Source organism: Mercenaria mercenaria, unplaced genomic scaffold (assembly GCF_021730395.1).
Source record: "Mercenaria mercenaria strain notata unplaced genomic scaffold, MADL_Memer_1 contig_4849, whole genome shotgun sequence".
NCBI lineage: Eukaryota > Metazoa > Mollusca > Bivalvia > Venerida > Veneridae > Mercenaria > Mercenaria mercenaria.
In genome coordinates, this window is record NW_026463110.1 from 56,376 (window position 1) to 73,224 (window position 16,849).

Consider the following 16,849-nt stretch of genomic DNA (forward strand, 5'->3'; position numbering starts at 1 on the left):
TCTCGGTTTACGATTCGTTGGGTTTAAAGTAGTTCAACACGTGGCGTTATTATTACCTGGTACGGAAACGTCGGGGGAAATACCCGGAGTCACAAGTTTGGATCAAATGTTTTAAAAAGCTCAGAAAGGTCAACATTCCCGATTTATATTGCATGAAGACACGAAATCTTCTACTGCTCATTATCTTAGTAATGTGCGGATTATATTCATGTTTGGTATTTTAGATTTATTTTATGATACAAGTAATTCTTTTTTTTTATATATATCACGAGTTTATTTACAAATATCATTAATTTATAGTTCATTAATTTTTTCAATCTGGTTTTTTTCTTTATGTGACACAGACCATTCCTTTACTAGTTATGTAAAAAGCGGAATGAGCGTTATCAAATAAATGTCTATGAAACATGTATCCCGTAAATGTTTACAAGAAACAGAAAAAAGACACCTCATGCGATTTAAATAAGGTATTCATAAAATGCAAATTGTCTTCTGACCAATTCGGATCTTCACATCCTCAAATCACTGCTTCGTTTAAGTTAGAAAAATACAAATGCACATCAGACCTTAACCAAGATTTTGTTTCATAAAAGTTCATCATTTAATAGTGCAGTAAGACAAATGAAGCAAACAATCATAGCAATTTAATGTTTCATCTAGTGTTTCGCAGTCAAATTTTAGTGTCATAGTAATGGTTTTAGGTCAGTGGTTGCTCCATAACACCTATTTCATAATACAAATTTCAACCACATACGTTATTTGATAATACATGTACTATGGTATTAATTTATTCACCCATTAAATTGTGACTTTACTGATTTTTTTATCTGGTAAATTGTTGTTTCTTAGCTTTTTATTTTATTTTTGCCCTAGTCAAACGGCAGTCGAGACAAAAAAAATTTACTCTCTTGCTCTTCGATTACTCCTGTTTTCCCATAAAAACAAATATATTATTTTTAGCCAGCCATTATTTTTAAATCCGATGAACAACTTTTTAATTCTTTTGGCATTAGAAATTAAATCAATAGATATGCACAAATGTCTTTAAGGGTATTATTGATTTCTGCACTGAGCTATCTTAATAATATATAACTTCATACTCACAAGTTCCGTATTACCTGAAACGTTGTTATTATAGAATTCCGTCATACGAGTGAATTCCATTGTTATTTGAATTAATGGATTATTCAGTATTTTTCCATTACAAGAAATATATTAGTACACTTTCTTTTGTCATTTACATTTCGTTGTTTTTCTTTTAGAAGCTTCTGTAATTTACTACTTTATTTCTCTAATTATTTTTTAATTAAGAGCAATATAATGATAAACACTTTGACTGAATACTAACCGATTCCTGTTTTAACAAGTTGTATGGTAGCTCGAGTATTCGAAGGAAAAGGAGAAATTTTGTATTCACTACTGCGTCGGTGCCGCCATTGCTTTCAGGTTTAAGTTCAATCGCAAGGTTGTCAATTACAAAGTATATTTTCTTAACGACTTCCTATATTATCAGCAAACCTCGCCTACGGATTGGTCTCTGTAACGTGCATGCAGTTAGGTAACAAAATGATAAGCTCGTTATCTTGATAGAGTTGGTTAATGTTTCATGGCACAGTTTCCATTTTCACTGTTTCTTCCAAAATACTAGCCATACCAATATCTTAAACATGAGGATTAGTCTGAGTGTGTGTGGGTTAAGGAAGCCTAATGGTAAAGGTAATTTGGAACAAATCACCATCCAACATTTTTTCCTGTTGTATAATTTTCTAATGTTACTTCATCTCGTTTCTTAGCTATATAGTATGCCCGTTATATCCAATATGATAAACAATAACTCTTTCACTCTGTGGAGTATGCATTTAAGTTTTGAAATGATATTTTTCAAGCTCCATAATGCAAATACCAAATGTTTTGTTTGCACATAAATATTTTACATGTACATACTTTTGTATAACTTTTAGAGTGTAATGTCATTATAATCGTCGTATATTTAGATTTATAGTTCTTTAAATTTTCAACGATTCAAGATCTAAATATGCAATGCATGTAACTCTTTAATGAGTTCTAGTTACGCTTTCCTTTCAAATTAAGTAACGTAGTTTTGGTACATGCTCACTGTGCTTCTAAACACCACATCAATTAAGCTTGTTTGTCCACTGAGACACATACTGACATTATGGAATATTCTAATGAAACCTCGAGGTACCTAAATTATGTTTTAAATATTGACAGCCTAAATTTTTCAGAAATGGTAAAACACATATATGCAAAAGAATACTAATACCTCAGACTTACAGACGTCATTTTTTGGACTTCCATTTAACATTCATGAATAGTAATTTAGACACTAAAATATATGATTAAAGAGCAAAAATATATGACAATTTGAACTTTGAAATTGTACACCCACAATTTGATTGAGATGTCGCTCCAACGACATCTTATGTTGTCTATATTTCATAAGTCTTGTTCGTTTTGCAAGAGCTTGCTCAGAATCAGAAGATTTTATGATAGAAATCTTCATATCACCAAAAACATTATTACATCAGGGTTAAACTACGATCAGCTTTCGCTAAATTTTATCACATACCGCCCAAACACGTATAGAAATATAACAAAACCTTAAACATTTCTAAACCTTGTTCTATATAATTTACTCATACATTTTTTTGTATTTGATAGGCTTTTGCTTTCACTAGATTCAGCTGTTGCACGCAGTTACAACCTGAAATGGTCAATGATACATTTGTAAAAAGGAAACAAAGGCGACATTTTCAGCATTCATTTGTATACAATTATTCGTTTGGTTTACCTGATAGTCTTTTATTTATGTCATGTCACCAAGACACCTGTACTTTTAGGTGAAATCGCCTTTATAACTGGCTAACAGAAATGCAAATATTTGAATTCAAACTATTTAAAATTCTTAAGCTTAAACTAGATTATAATTAGCACATACTATATTTTATTATAGATATGTTTCAGTCTGCTTTTGTCTGTCTGTCCACCTGTTTGTCTGTCCACCTTCCAACCTGCCCAACAATATACATATTTAATCTATCTATCTGACTGAAAAAAAATTGTCTTTGTATATGATTACGATAGGCCTTACAGTGAACAAAGCTTCAAGAACTTACAACTACACTAAGAAGTTCAATATAAAACGAACAAACGAGTATCTAATGAACTTTTAAACAAAAATTATTGCTGTAAATACCAACATATGTAAATTATTGTTTGATATGGAGGTGATGTAATTTTATACATATCGTATAAAGGTGTTTCTTGATTTCGTAACCTAGAGACCTTATTTCCTGCAATCTTTCGATTAGTTGTAAGCTTTAGCTATTGATCAGATGATATATATTTTTGTTTTCAATATACTATCATATTTAACAGAATTTAGATAAATGAAAATATCTGAAATATGTTCATATTTAAAGTTCTTTATTCTCAAAACAAGATCATAATTTTAATTTTCGTTATTTTTTTAGGTTTAACGTATAACTTCCTTGTAACTGTTCATAACTTAATACCGAGTGTTTTACTAAAAAACAGTCTAAAGTTAAATACAAAATTCGTTGTTTTGGTCTATTTGATACAATGAGATTTTTCGTGTAAATGTGTTTTGATTGGTTGGTTTTAAATTTTAGTAGTAAACTTAAACTTTATATTTTAAGGACGACATAGACTGTGTGATCAGAGCTTTAAACGTTCGGAATATAACACTTTTAGAGCAAGAATATTTGGTAAGTAATAGAATATATTTCATTTTTTTTCTTTTAATATCTACTTGCTATTTGGTTTAAACATATTTTATTTCCCAATATGTACATTTCAAATGATTATTTACATACATAAATTCTGGAGAGGACTGGAAGCCAGTAGGCTTATTGCTATTTGTGGTAGTATATATTGATATTTGATTTTGTGTTTTCTAAACAATCTTTAAACATATATAGTTACAACTAAGAAATATCAGGCAAACTCATATATATTCTCAAAATTTATTAATATTGTGGTTTTGACTAAATGTTTTCCCGTTGTTTAGTTTATCAGTGATCCTAAATATCTCATGCAAATGCATTTGTTATTCCAATGAAATGTTGGTCATTAAACACACGGTTCTCGGATTTTCGTAAGGGTGCATCTTTATATGTTCAAAGTGGTTGTAAATTCGCTTATGCTAGGAGAATTGCTCGTTTTCACCGTAGGTTTTAATCTTTTAAGAAATTGCCAGTAATACTTATGGTTATTTGAATGCATGTTTATTTGTTTATTTTCCTTTTTTTAAACTGTTTAGTAAAATGATTTATTTTCGACTTGTATTCTTTACCCGAATTCTTTCACCTTAATCTATTATCGCTAAATTGGTCGGTACGATAAGACAAATTAGCGTTATGATAACATTTTCTTTCTTTGTTGCATTTGGAACTGACCATGGTCTACCGCAAGAACGTATTGCTTTCCGAAAGCGAGACAAATGCATCGTTTTCAAACAATAAAATTTTTAACAGATCAGGCTAGCTTAAGTTTTTGTAGTAGATGATCATTTCAAGCAAAACTGTTAACAGACGGACAAAGAACGATCCCAGTAAGATCATCCTTAAAAAAATTGTTTGATGTGTTTTGGTCGACTTAGAATTTTATAGAGTTGAGTATGTGTGCTTGTTTTTCAATTTATCTATCTCAGTCACTCCACAGCCCAGGAAAAATTTGGGGTACAATAGACATATATGTCAGGAGTAATTCTTATATTTTGCACAGCTTTTTTGAAAAGCTAACCCATTTTTGAAATTTAATAATTGTATTTTTATAGAATATTTGACTGCTATAGGAAAATGTTACTTTTAAAAAAAGACTTGGGCCGAGATAAATTCAAATATCTGCAGACAAACATTTTTAAAGCACCCCACTTTGACTTTAAATCTAACAAAGTGAACTGAACAAATGATAACAAATAGTTTGAAAAAAAATTCTATCTGAACAATAATTCTATGTTTAATCCGAATATTTGTAACTGTATTCTCGTACATGTCTTAAAGTAGGGCTGGTTTCTTTACACTGTTTTGAACAATTCGCAAAACGTGCCCACTTCATCACCTAGCGGCACATCAAAGGACACGTGAGACACTAGCTTTGACACAAAGGATCTAATGATGAACAACACCATACTTTCAGACTTTGTGAGTTTGGGACATCCGCTACATGTAATAGAGCATAAATTCCGATCAATATCACCTTGATGCGATAAAACGGTGATAAAACCTGATTCACCGTTATCATTCCGGACCGCGTAATCGAAAAAAAGAACACTTTTTTTCGGGGATTTGTATGTACGCGTGGACGGATGAATTTTCTGGGAATCAAATTATTGATGCGGTCGTTCTAGCGAACGACTTATCAATTTGGTATGGCCTAACCATCCAAATTTTATTCCATTAACTTGGACTCTCCCCCACCCCCACCCCGCACCTTTACACCCACTATTGTCTAAAATGTCACTATTCTAACCAGAGTTAGTCATCCTGATTCTGACTTGCTGAGTTCCAGATTTTTTCCTTAACACACCGCTGCATGACCACGCTTGGGATTTTGATCAACCTCGCCATTCGCTAATCGTCGAGACTGTGGCGAACTTGATACCCGATGGCTAGATATCCGGTGGCATGTCTCGGAATGTGAGCTGGAGGTGTAACGTACATGTAATTTGTTTACATCGCCGCTGACACAATTGTTAGCGGTTGTATCACTTCGCGGCCTTGGGCTATATTAAGCTATAAGATGTTTTCATGCTTGCATTTGTCTGTAAATCGATCCAAGATTGTTCCTCCATCTTTTATGATTTTAGCTCGAAACGCAAGTACAACTGCTATTTTGGCTTTGTAATCTCATACCATACTTGTATATTATTCCTTGTTTAACATTCCACTTCGGATTCCTTCCCCACCCCCGCCCCCATTTCGCCACTTACCATTTCCTTCTCCTTTAATAATTTTTAGCTTATATTAATATGTACTTGTTGGATGTTTGAAGCAACCCGTCTAAAATATTTTTCCAGTACAACTTCTTTTTGTTGTGGGCCTACTGTGTAAATACGTAGCTCTGAGACTGTGTTTTGGTGTTCTGTGCTTCCGAGAAATCTACTCTTACCTATTATCTTCTGTATAAGCTGACCGCGTTGGCGATTTCTGCAGGAAAATTCCTATTGATGTTATACCAGGTGCCATTAAGAAGTCTTGCCTGTGCACGTCACTAAATTTTTCAAATGATACTGAAATTGTACGTTTTCTGCATTGAACGAATCGTCTAAGTCTGTAGCCTTGTGCTATGTTCATTTGAACAACGTCAAGATAATTTTAAAGATCATGAATCACCCATGCACAGTTTCCGACCTTGAACTTCTCGAGACCTTAAAACGATTCCAGCGTCTATTCCGGGTGTCTTGGTCAATAGATTTATGTTTTTAAAACTTAAGTCTGTGTTCAAATGTTGAAAGAGTATCTTCGGTACTATTTGCCATGGCACTCAGTTACAAGAGCTGTGGTCAATTTTAGTTTAAATGGCGTCGATTTTATCCATGTTTAAATTCAACTCTGAATATATTACTAAAAGCTTGTCGTCCACTGATAAGGATATTTGGTTATCTAAGCTTTTGTCGAAAGTCTGGCCACTAATACGATTTCAACCTTTCTTTGTGTGCGGCATTGACCAGGTAAATTTTTCACCTTGACACCTTGACCATTAAACACTTGATCGCCATTAACGCTATTGTCGTCCACATGCTTCTAAAAGTTCAAATTACAAGAACGAGGAATACTCCCTGTACTCCCTATAGCCTAGCCATGAGAGTGATCGGGCAATCAATTTCACAAAATATCCTCAAAATGTCAATTTTTTTATACAAATTTAAACCATATATGTGAAACATGCGTCCATGCTGATCACTACTGGAACCGATTAAAAAAACAAAATCAGGCAGCAATTTTTCATGTAAAAAGGCGTGTTCAGTAATCAGATTTAAATTCAATTTGATTTAAGTTAATTATTGTTAATTTTTGCAGTTGCCAGTCATTTAAACAAGGCGCACACTCATTTTGTTTTTCAATTCCCAGGGTTTATCAAGGCTATGATTTCCGAATTATTTATTTACAAACCACATAGAATTCTGGCAATAAATTAACCAAACGTTTATATATATCCGGTTTTGTGAAGCAAGACTCAAAAGCAGTAAAATATGGCAAAATCAGACATTTTATTGCGATTACATACTTGACATTGTGTGTCTGAACTTATATCGACATATTATTACTTTCGTGGTGTTCTAACTGTGTGTTTGTTTTCATGTCGTAATAGATATTATGTATTATTACATACCTAAAATTATTCTCCATTGCGTTTTAATGGAACGCGATCGTGCAATATTTTTCCATATTGACGTGGAAAGCTTTCATATTGGACGTGGAATGTGTTCTTAACGTTGTAATGGAAAGAATTGCGTGACGTCCAAGTCATCCACGCGCACGTTGCGACAACAAGTCATTTTCGCGGAAAGTATTAATGCGCGTCAGTTTGATTTGTTTATTATATTTTCGGAGAAATTCTTTCCGTATTTTCCCTGTCTTTCGTTACAGAACGATCATTTAGACATAAATTAATTATTTGACAGTGGGTATGTAATTGAAAAGTTATCAACTTTGTATGTGGATATAAGCACCCATTCTTTCGCTAATATTAACGTCGCGCAATATTACCGCTGCAGAATTCGTTCATATATCCACATACAAAGTTAAAAACCTATAAACACAAAACAATTATGATACTTTTTTGTATAACGAACAGTTCCAATTTTCTGAATTGCAAGATTTTTTCATTCAAAGTGGCGTTCCTAATATGCTGACTTTTTGTGAATTTCGGATCTGACATTTACGGTGTTTAAAACTTCAAATATATATATATATATATATATATATATATATATATATATAGGGAAAAAAAGATGTGGAGAAAGATGCTCAAGTTTTTACATTTTAATACTGTCTATAAACATTTAAAAATCAATAGAAACAAAGAAATAAATAATCGGTTTCACCCGTTCAACGCGGGATCTTCAGATAAATGACGTTGTTTCTAGGCGTCGACGTCATGACGTCATTAATGTCGCTTGTGTGTTAGAAATGACGCCGCTTATGTTTTATACAATTATTTATTTAATTTATTGGCAGGTCTTATGTTAAAGTGTTAAGTGATGGTTTAAACAATTTAATAAAGTGGTGTTCTTTGATTCTTTTAGAGTACTGTTATTTTCTGGTGGTCGGTATATAGGGGAAATCTTGTATTTTGTGTTGCAATCTTTAGCGCATTGCGCGATATGTCTGCTAACTGGAATGGGTGCATCTTTACCTTGTCGGATATGCTGGTTATGTAATATAACCCTGTTTCTCAAATTTCCCGTTTCTCCAATATAATCTTTGTTGCACTAATGGTGCGCCTAGACGAATTAAGATCATATTTGAAAAGACGCAACTACCCGAATAACCTGATAGAACAAGGAATAGCAAAAGCTTTGAAACTTGAAAGAACTAAATTACTAGAGGTCAAGAAATATAAAGAAGAAGAAGAAGTAATTCCGTATGTGTCAACATTTAACCCTCGAAACCCTGAACTATTCAATTATATTAGAACTAATTTACCTATCCTTGAAAACGACCAAAAGATGGCGAAAATCTTAAGAAAAACTTCTATTATTAAAAGCAAAAGACAGCCAAAAAATTTGAAGAGGATACTTACACGAGCAAGATACGATGAGAAGACCAAACAGGCTACAATAAGAAAATGTGAACGACCTAGATGTAAATTATGTACACACATAACAGAAGGGAACGGGTACAAATTTTATAATGGACAGTCATTCAAAATAAAATTTTCAGGAACATGCGATGTCACTAATGTTATATATGCAATAAAATGTAACGAGTGCAACAAAGATTATATTGGAGAAACGGGAAAGTTGAGAAACAGGGTTATATTACATAACCAGCATATATTCTATGAAATAAATTTACACTACAGCTTTATTCTAACAAGTGTTGTCTAATGATAGCGCGCTCAATTATTTGAAGTCCTTGCACCTCAATACTAGATTACATAAAAAAGCTTAAGTATCCTTTACTCATTCAAAATAGGGTCATAATTTATGAACAGTAAGTCAAAGTTTGAGACCCGGCTCTTAATGCTCATCTGATAATGCCGACGATAATTATATGAAGAGTTTGAAATCAGTCATTACAATTCTGAACAACCTGCTTATATGCTATAATTTTAAATTGAAAGAGGCATTGTTTTCATAAAAGGATTAGTCTAAGTGTTATATGCTTTGTCTTGTGAGGTTATATCATTACTTCAAAGACATGTGTGAAGTTTGAAAGCATTTGACTAAGCATTTTCTGAGAAACATGCTAACATGCAAAACTTTTAGATCAAACTAGCATAAATAGTATTCCCTATATATTATATATAAAACTGACATTTTTAATGAGCTATCAAACATAGCTAGACCCATTTCAGAGAATAAATCCTTACTTCATTTTAAAGAGTTATAATAAAACTGACATAAAATGAAGAGAAAAGTTAGGGTCATGTATCTTCGAAGAGATATCTCACTTTTCAAATTTGCTTACTGTAAAATCACATCAAAATCACACCGCTGTGACCTGGAAGTACTACTCATACTAAAATTGAGTTACACTTCACCAAATACAACGTCCTCTCCCGATTATTCTATCAAGAAGTAAAAACAGCACCCACAATGAACTTTAAACAGAAACCAGCTTTAATTTAGAGCTCAATAAGTGTTCAAAAACCTGTCCGCAATTCAGCTAGTTCCGTTACTATAGTTAGGCCTTTTACTTGAAATCGCAAATTACAAAGGGACAGAATTTTTGAAAATAAAGACTAGATTTATGTAACTTGTCCTGTTAGGTTATTTCATTATTCTGAAGACATCTGTGAAATTTTAAATCATTTAGCATTGTTCTTACATGCAAATTTCTTGTGACGCGGACTCCTATAAAATCTTGATTATAAAAGCTCCACTATATTGCGAAATGAAATATACACTTTTGTCAGTTTTAATTCTTAACAAAGTATAATCAGTTGACAGATTTTATTGAAAGAATGCATAAAGCATATTTGTTAATGAGTTACTCAAGTTTGCTTATAAAGAGAGCTTTATAGTTAAACTTATGTTGTTTATGTGACAAAAATCAGATATACATGCATTACATATAAAGGCATTGTAAAATAAAACTCGCAAGCAGAGTGGAAAATTTAGGATACTAAGTTACAGTATCAAACATTTGAAGTTACAGTAAAAAATACAGCGGCACTGAAAGAGAGGGGATGTTGGTTGAGAGATACTTAGATACAAGATGAGGAAACTAAACTGAAAATGATAAAGATACAGAAGCGGAAAGAGGGAGGGGGAGAATGATGTTGGATGACATGGAAGTAGAAAAAAGGGACAGATAAAGCGGATGCAAAATGTGAATGAAGTATGCTAAGATACAATAAGCTAAAAATGAACTAAAAACAAAAAAGAAAAAAATAACAGGAAAATAGTGTGTGGGAGTGAGGCGGTGTGCGTGCGTGCGTGCGTGTGTGTGTGCAGGATATGGACGAGGAATGCTAAGGTACAACACACTATAAGGGATGCCTGGATGTATAGAATAATCTAAAAAATTAAAAAGAATCTGCAGGGGCAGCGAAAGTGAGTAAATTGGGGCAGCCGGATGTAGGATAAATGCTTATTTCTTTTTGTTGGTTGGATTTAACGTCGCAACGACACATGATAGGTCATATGGTGACTTTCCAGCTTTAATGGTGGAGGAAGACAGCAGGTGCCCCTCCGTGCATTATTTCATCATGAGCGGGCACCTGGGTAGAACCACCGACCTTCCGTAAGAAAGCTGGATGGCTTCCGCACATAAAGAATTCAACGCCCCGAGTGAGGCTCGAACCCACATCGATGAGGGGCAAGTGATTTGAAGTCAGCGATCTTAACCACTCGGCCACGGAGGCCCGTATGATAAATGATATTTACAAACAACATGAAAACACTAAAATGAAAAGTGAACAAAAAATATAATATGGACGGGAGTGCGAGCGTGGTTGAAGAATTTTAGATAAAATATCAATGGGACAAAATCAACCTATGGGAGGTATCCTTGTAACTTTGACTATCCCTGTGATCTTGACCTGTGAGCCATTAACCCCAAATTCAAAAAGAATCTTCCCCAAGTGCTATTTAGCCATCCTGTAAAGTTTAAACGGCATAGCTATTATACTTTCTGACTACGTCCCGGAAACGAAAAACACTCCGGAAATATAGTCGAGATTCAGTGACCTTGACATTTGAGCCAATGATCCCAAAATCAATTGTTGTCTTTCCCTAGTGATACTAAGTCAATTAAAGTCGTAGCTATTACACTTTATAACGTCTATTCCAAAACACATTTCAGTCTCCCGCTTAATGTGACATTGATCTTTAACCTGTGGACACAAAAACAATATGGTTCTTCACCATTTGGGCTTAATCATCTTGTAATTTTTGAAACCTGTAGACCAAATCAGGTTGATATTGGTTTTCCAAGCACCTACTTCGATCTATATTTATTTTTGTACTGTTTATAACCCAAGATAAGTTGATATGATATGTACTCATTACTTTTTGAACTGTTTTTAGCCAATCAGAGAAACAATAGAATACAGTCATGTAATAAGGATCTTTGTCTAGTGATATAAATAGCGCATCTAAAAACTTCACTCAGTTCTATTTTAACATCGATAAACATTTAAACAAATAAACAAACAAAAAGATGGAGGTATATAATAAAAGGGTCATTGTAACAGTAGCTAGATTTGGAATTTTGTACCCGGCTCTCATGGATTTTGCAGGGTCGGATCACACTCGATCAAGCTACTATTGTAATAATCATATTGTACTCCATGATCCAAAAGAACCAGAAACATGCGACTTTTAATAAGAAAGACTCTATTTATTGCTTAAGTCAAAAAATTGATATAATGTATATCTCATGTTTCTAAAAAAACAGCAATTTGGGTAATTTTAATCGATTATTCAAGTCTTGCAATAATAACTTTGTGTCTGAATTTCATTAAACATGATTATCGGCAGTTTTAAAAAGCTATGTTAACACAACACTGGGTAAAGATTAATGAAATGTCAAAGATGTCTGAAAAGTCCAATATTTAGTAGACTTTAAAAAGTACTTTTTGATATTAAAGTTACTTATGAATGTTAATAATGTGAAACATGATTAAGGTTGATAATTTTTAGATAAAACGAGTGTTATACTACAGCATTGCAAACATAGTATTATCCACCTAAGGCATTTTGTCTTCTATTACAGATTTTCAAAAATATTTGAAATGTTTTACTGTGCATTGACAAATTAACATAAGCAAACTGTTCGTTATTAAAAGTAACAACAGAAGATATAGCTAGTCTGCAGAATCAGCACATATTGGATAGACTTACAACGACAACAAAGCGCTAAAATATAATTGTGCCATTAATAAAACTATGTTCATATTCATAGAGTCTGTTTGGATCCCATCGATTAGGATATGGGTTAAAAATATAGCTGTGTTCACGTTTTATATAATATATTGTAGAACGCCATTGAATATCTGAACCTCTCTAAATCTATTTATAATTTTACCGACTAATTGCAAAACAACTGGTGACAGCAAATCTTGCCCATTTCAATTAAACAAAACCGTTCATTATTGGTACCACAATTGGAAATAGCTTTAAATAACAGCGACTTGTAAGATTTGTTGATACGCTTATCATGCATATTTTATGTTTATGCATTTGTAAAGATAACCTTTATCTGCTTTTTATTTTAATTTATTTATGTCTCACAGCAGATACACTTTTGCATATTTGTTTTTTCACTTCAACTGTTGTTTGCACAATGAAACTTGCCAAACATTTTCTTCCTCATTCTTGATGTTCTAGATTATTCATTTGATATGATTGTATTCCAATTTTTATATTCTGTTAATTCGTGCGTATGCTATACTGGTGCTTAAATATTTTGTCTATTAGTAATGAGACAAGCGATATATATTTTCCTCATTTTTGACGTTCAGTTTTATATCAAATACACAGTTAAAATCAAATCTTTCAATCATTACAGTCTTTATTCAGTGGACCGGAATACCGGCCAAACTATTTTGATCATGTCTGTCACACTCGTGTACATCTTAACATCCCATGCTTTTTCAAAACATTAAGCACATTGCTTTGAGTGGATCATTCAAAACCGTACTAATAAGAATACCTACATGTAAAATAATCCAATTATCCCCAGGTCTTATGTTGCACCTTTTTCCTTGCTACTCAGGAATATTATTTCATTTTCTTTTACATTCTGTTGATTTTATTCTCGACAGTGTCAGTACTAGTAAGTGAAACGTAAATTAATGAAATAGCGTGTGCCATACAAGAACGGCGTGTTGAAAATGAAGAGACCTGATGGTAAACTATTACAATATTAGACATATACTAATACGCTTAACGTTAGTTTTTGAAGTTCATTCAACCATGTGCTTGTGTATACCGACCAAACACGCATGTTCGAAGTCCCATATAAAACATTTCTTGACAGACTGAAATTTTATCAATCAATTTTACACATTGGAAAAGTTTATTATATTTCAAACTATAACTTGATTAGAGACAAGTGTTTGTGTGTGTTGTTTTATTAAGTTGACAAATTCTGTTGATTGATTAATACACAGTCAAATGTAGCTTTTAACAGTTTGTACAATGCTTTTCAAGTGTCGTTAAGATTTCCATATTACACGGTGTTGAACTTAACAAATGTTCACGTAAAATATCCCTAACAAGACGTTTGAAAAGTGCACGAATGTCGATCACTGGCTATACTAGCTTAAAGATGAATGAGATTTTGTTTTTATTCTCAGGATATCTGTCATTTTGAAAACTGTTTCTTTTAATTTTTTTGTAATAAAATGTATGCAAAAAAATAAATATTAAATAATTAAAATATACTGTGCCCCTAAAGTGACATGTTACACACTTTTTTTCCACTTAAGTAATGTGAGACTTTTTTCATTTCGTTTAAACGAAATAACTATTTCGTTTAAACGAAATCATTTCGTTTTAACGAATAACTATTTCGTTTAAACGAAATCATTTCGTTTAAACGAAATCATTTCGAAATAACTATTTCGTTTAAACGAAATCATTTCGTTTCAACGAAATATGTTTAAACGAAATCATTTCGTTTGAACGAAATAACTCATTTCGTTTTTACGAAATAACTATTTCGTTTAAACGAAATGATTTCGTTTAAACGAAATAAATGTTATTTCGTTTAAACGAAATAGTTATTTCGTTCAAACGAAATGATTTCGTTTAAACGAAATAGTTATTTCGTTTTAACGAAATGATTTCGTTTAAACGAAATGATTTTTTCTTTTAAACGAAATAGTTATTTCGTTAAAACGAAATGATTTCGTTTTAACGAAATAACTATTTCGTTTAAACGAAATCATTTCGTTTAAACGAAATAAAAAAAGTCTCACATTACCTAAGTAGAAAAAAAGTGTGTAACATGTCACTTTAGGGGCACCGTAAAAATATGGCTTCTGGTGTACCATTTATCCAAAGAGATTTTATCTGTTGCGACAAAGAATCAAGCCGGCATTTACCTTATATTGATGTAAGATGTATAATATGGCATTTTACATTTTCTAGAAAGTATAATTTGAAACAAAAATAATGAAAAATATCAAATTTCGCCAGTTTTATCCTAAATATATCTCTTAGATGTAAGGTGACCCCATTTTTTTCTTACCACTTTGTAGCAAAATTTTGAGTGTCATTAATGCAGCAAAATATTTCTAAAATATTATTTACAGATTTTTTGTATATGTAAATACGTTTTCCTAATTAAAAAAGTGTGTTGGGGTGGTAATATCAACATGTAAAAAGCAAAGATATTTTGTGGCAAAGTGGCATTTATGCTCATGTTATACTGATATTACCATGGATTCGTAGTAACCTGTAAGGCCTAAAATCCCTATAAAATTAACTTGAATATCATATGTTTAATAAGTACCTTATGTTTCAATTTTTACTTAATTTCAGTAATGCTTAAAAGTGAGTGTAGAAAAATGCTCTATAAAATAAAAACGAGAGCGATGACCTTTGCTTTTTTCTGCTCTTATTTGTGTTAGAAACTAATGTTCTTCAAGCTAACAGAGTAAGACAAAAATCTTAACTGTAGAAAAAAAATGAACGTTCATCCTTAAGTAAATCTATCGCGTTCTTTGAAAATGGACATAAACACCTCTGTTTAAGATTTAAATGTCTTATTTAGATGAACTTTTATACATATGTATTGGAATATATACTATATATTAAAACTATGAAACAAATGTTCATGTATTCAATATCAATTCTTCCGAGTTCTGATAAAAATTATAACTGTTCTCATTTTACCAGGGTTTTTTTTCAGTCATGCTGTCTTATTTTGTTCAACAAAAATTGCCATGGTAACTTACAAAGCAGCACGTAAAGTAAAACAATAATTCGCTGTCGTGTAACTATGTAATTTAAGCGGATGTCATCATAGGTATCGGGTTTAGACATGACTATTATGATTGCTAATTCCGATTCTACAACTAGCCATAAAAATATTGTAATATTTAAAGATTTCGAATTAGTTTGAAAAACATGTGCCCTAGTTTTCTTTCTTGATTTCTAACACCTTTAACTTTTTCAAGATTAAAAAGAATTTTTTGATTTGACAAATTGAACAACAAGTCATGTGCCTTACATAATATTTCTATAATTTCAGATGATGGGTGTAGAAACTGAAAATTACATACGGCTACTGTTGGTTCTCGTTCGAGTAGGGATGCTGGTTTGTAAAGGTATCATAGATAAAGAACTAAAACTTGAAGACGCTGCTCTTCATGTCGTCCTGGAACGACGTAAAATAGAACACATGAAGAAGCTTTTAAAGCACCAAAAGCTTATACTTTTTCCAAAAAATGGAAATCCACATGTTAATGACCTTGACCTTTCTTTGCTGACATTTGTCCTACAAAATGTGATGGATCTTTCTGACACTGAAAAGGAAAACGTTAAAGTTATCAAGGAAACAAGAAACACGTTAGCACATACTTCGACAGCTTCAATAGAGAATGCTAAATACAAGACCCTGAAAAAAGATCTAGAAGACGCTTTGGAGAGGCTATGCTTGGGACTTGATGTTTCTCTTCAGGCCGAATGCTCAACATTAATACAAAAGTTTACAAGCGAGCCACTTGATGAGGCAACTGTTCTAAAGTACGCAAAAGAGCTGCGGAATGAAGACAAGCTGTTACAAGATCTAGAAGGAATGTTGGAAGAACATTCTATAAGGATTGTGCAAGAAGGAATGTTGGAAGAACATTCTATAAGGATTGTGCAAGAAGTAAAAGCATCAGAGAACCGAATACAAAAAACCCTATCAGGTACAAAAATTTGTTACATTCATTAAAACGTTGTGCATAGTATTTAAAGGTTATGGACATGATATTTAAAGGTTTTACTTTTTGCTGTTTTTTTACTCAAACAAATCCATGTTCAGTCGCAATGCTCCTTCCTTGTTAGATATTCTCACCTTACACCTTATTCCTACTCAGAACTTGGAGTAACGATAACCCTCAAGAGTTTTCTCAAAACTACAAGAATAACAGGTTGTTTCTCGTTTACTGAAAGTCAAATGCATGGAGTATCAGGTTA

At 32.4% G+C, this 16,849-nt stretch overlaps 1 protein-coding gene across 1 annotated transcript; it reads left to right on the forward strand.

Annotated features, from left to right (window-relative positions):
- Nucleotides 1-407: 407 nt before the first annotated feature.
- On the forward strand, nt 408-16,578 carry LOC128554223 (uncharacterized; the record flags this gene model as incomplete). Its single annotated transcript, XM_053535473.1, has 3 exons — nt 408-467; nt 3,681-3,749; nt 15,918-16,578. Coding segments are annotated over exons 1-3 (790 nt in total), but the record flags the coding sequence as incomplete, so codon positions are not given.
- Nucleotides 16,579-16,849: the final 271 nt, after the last annotated feature.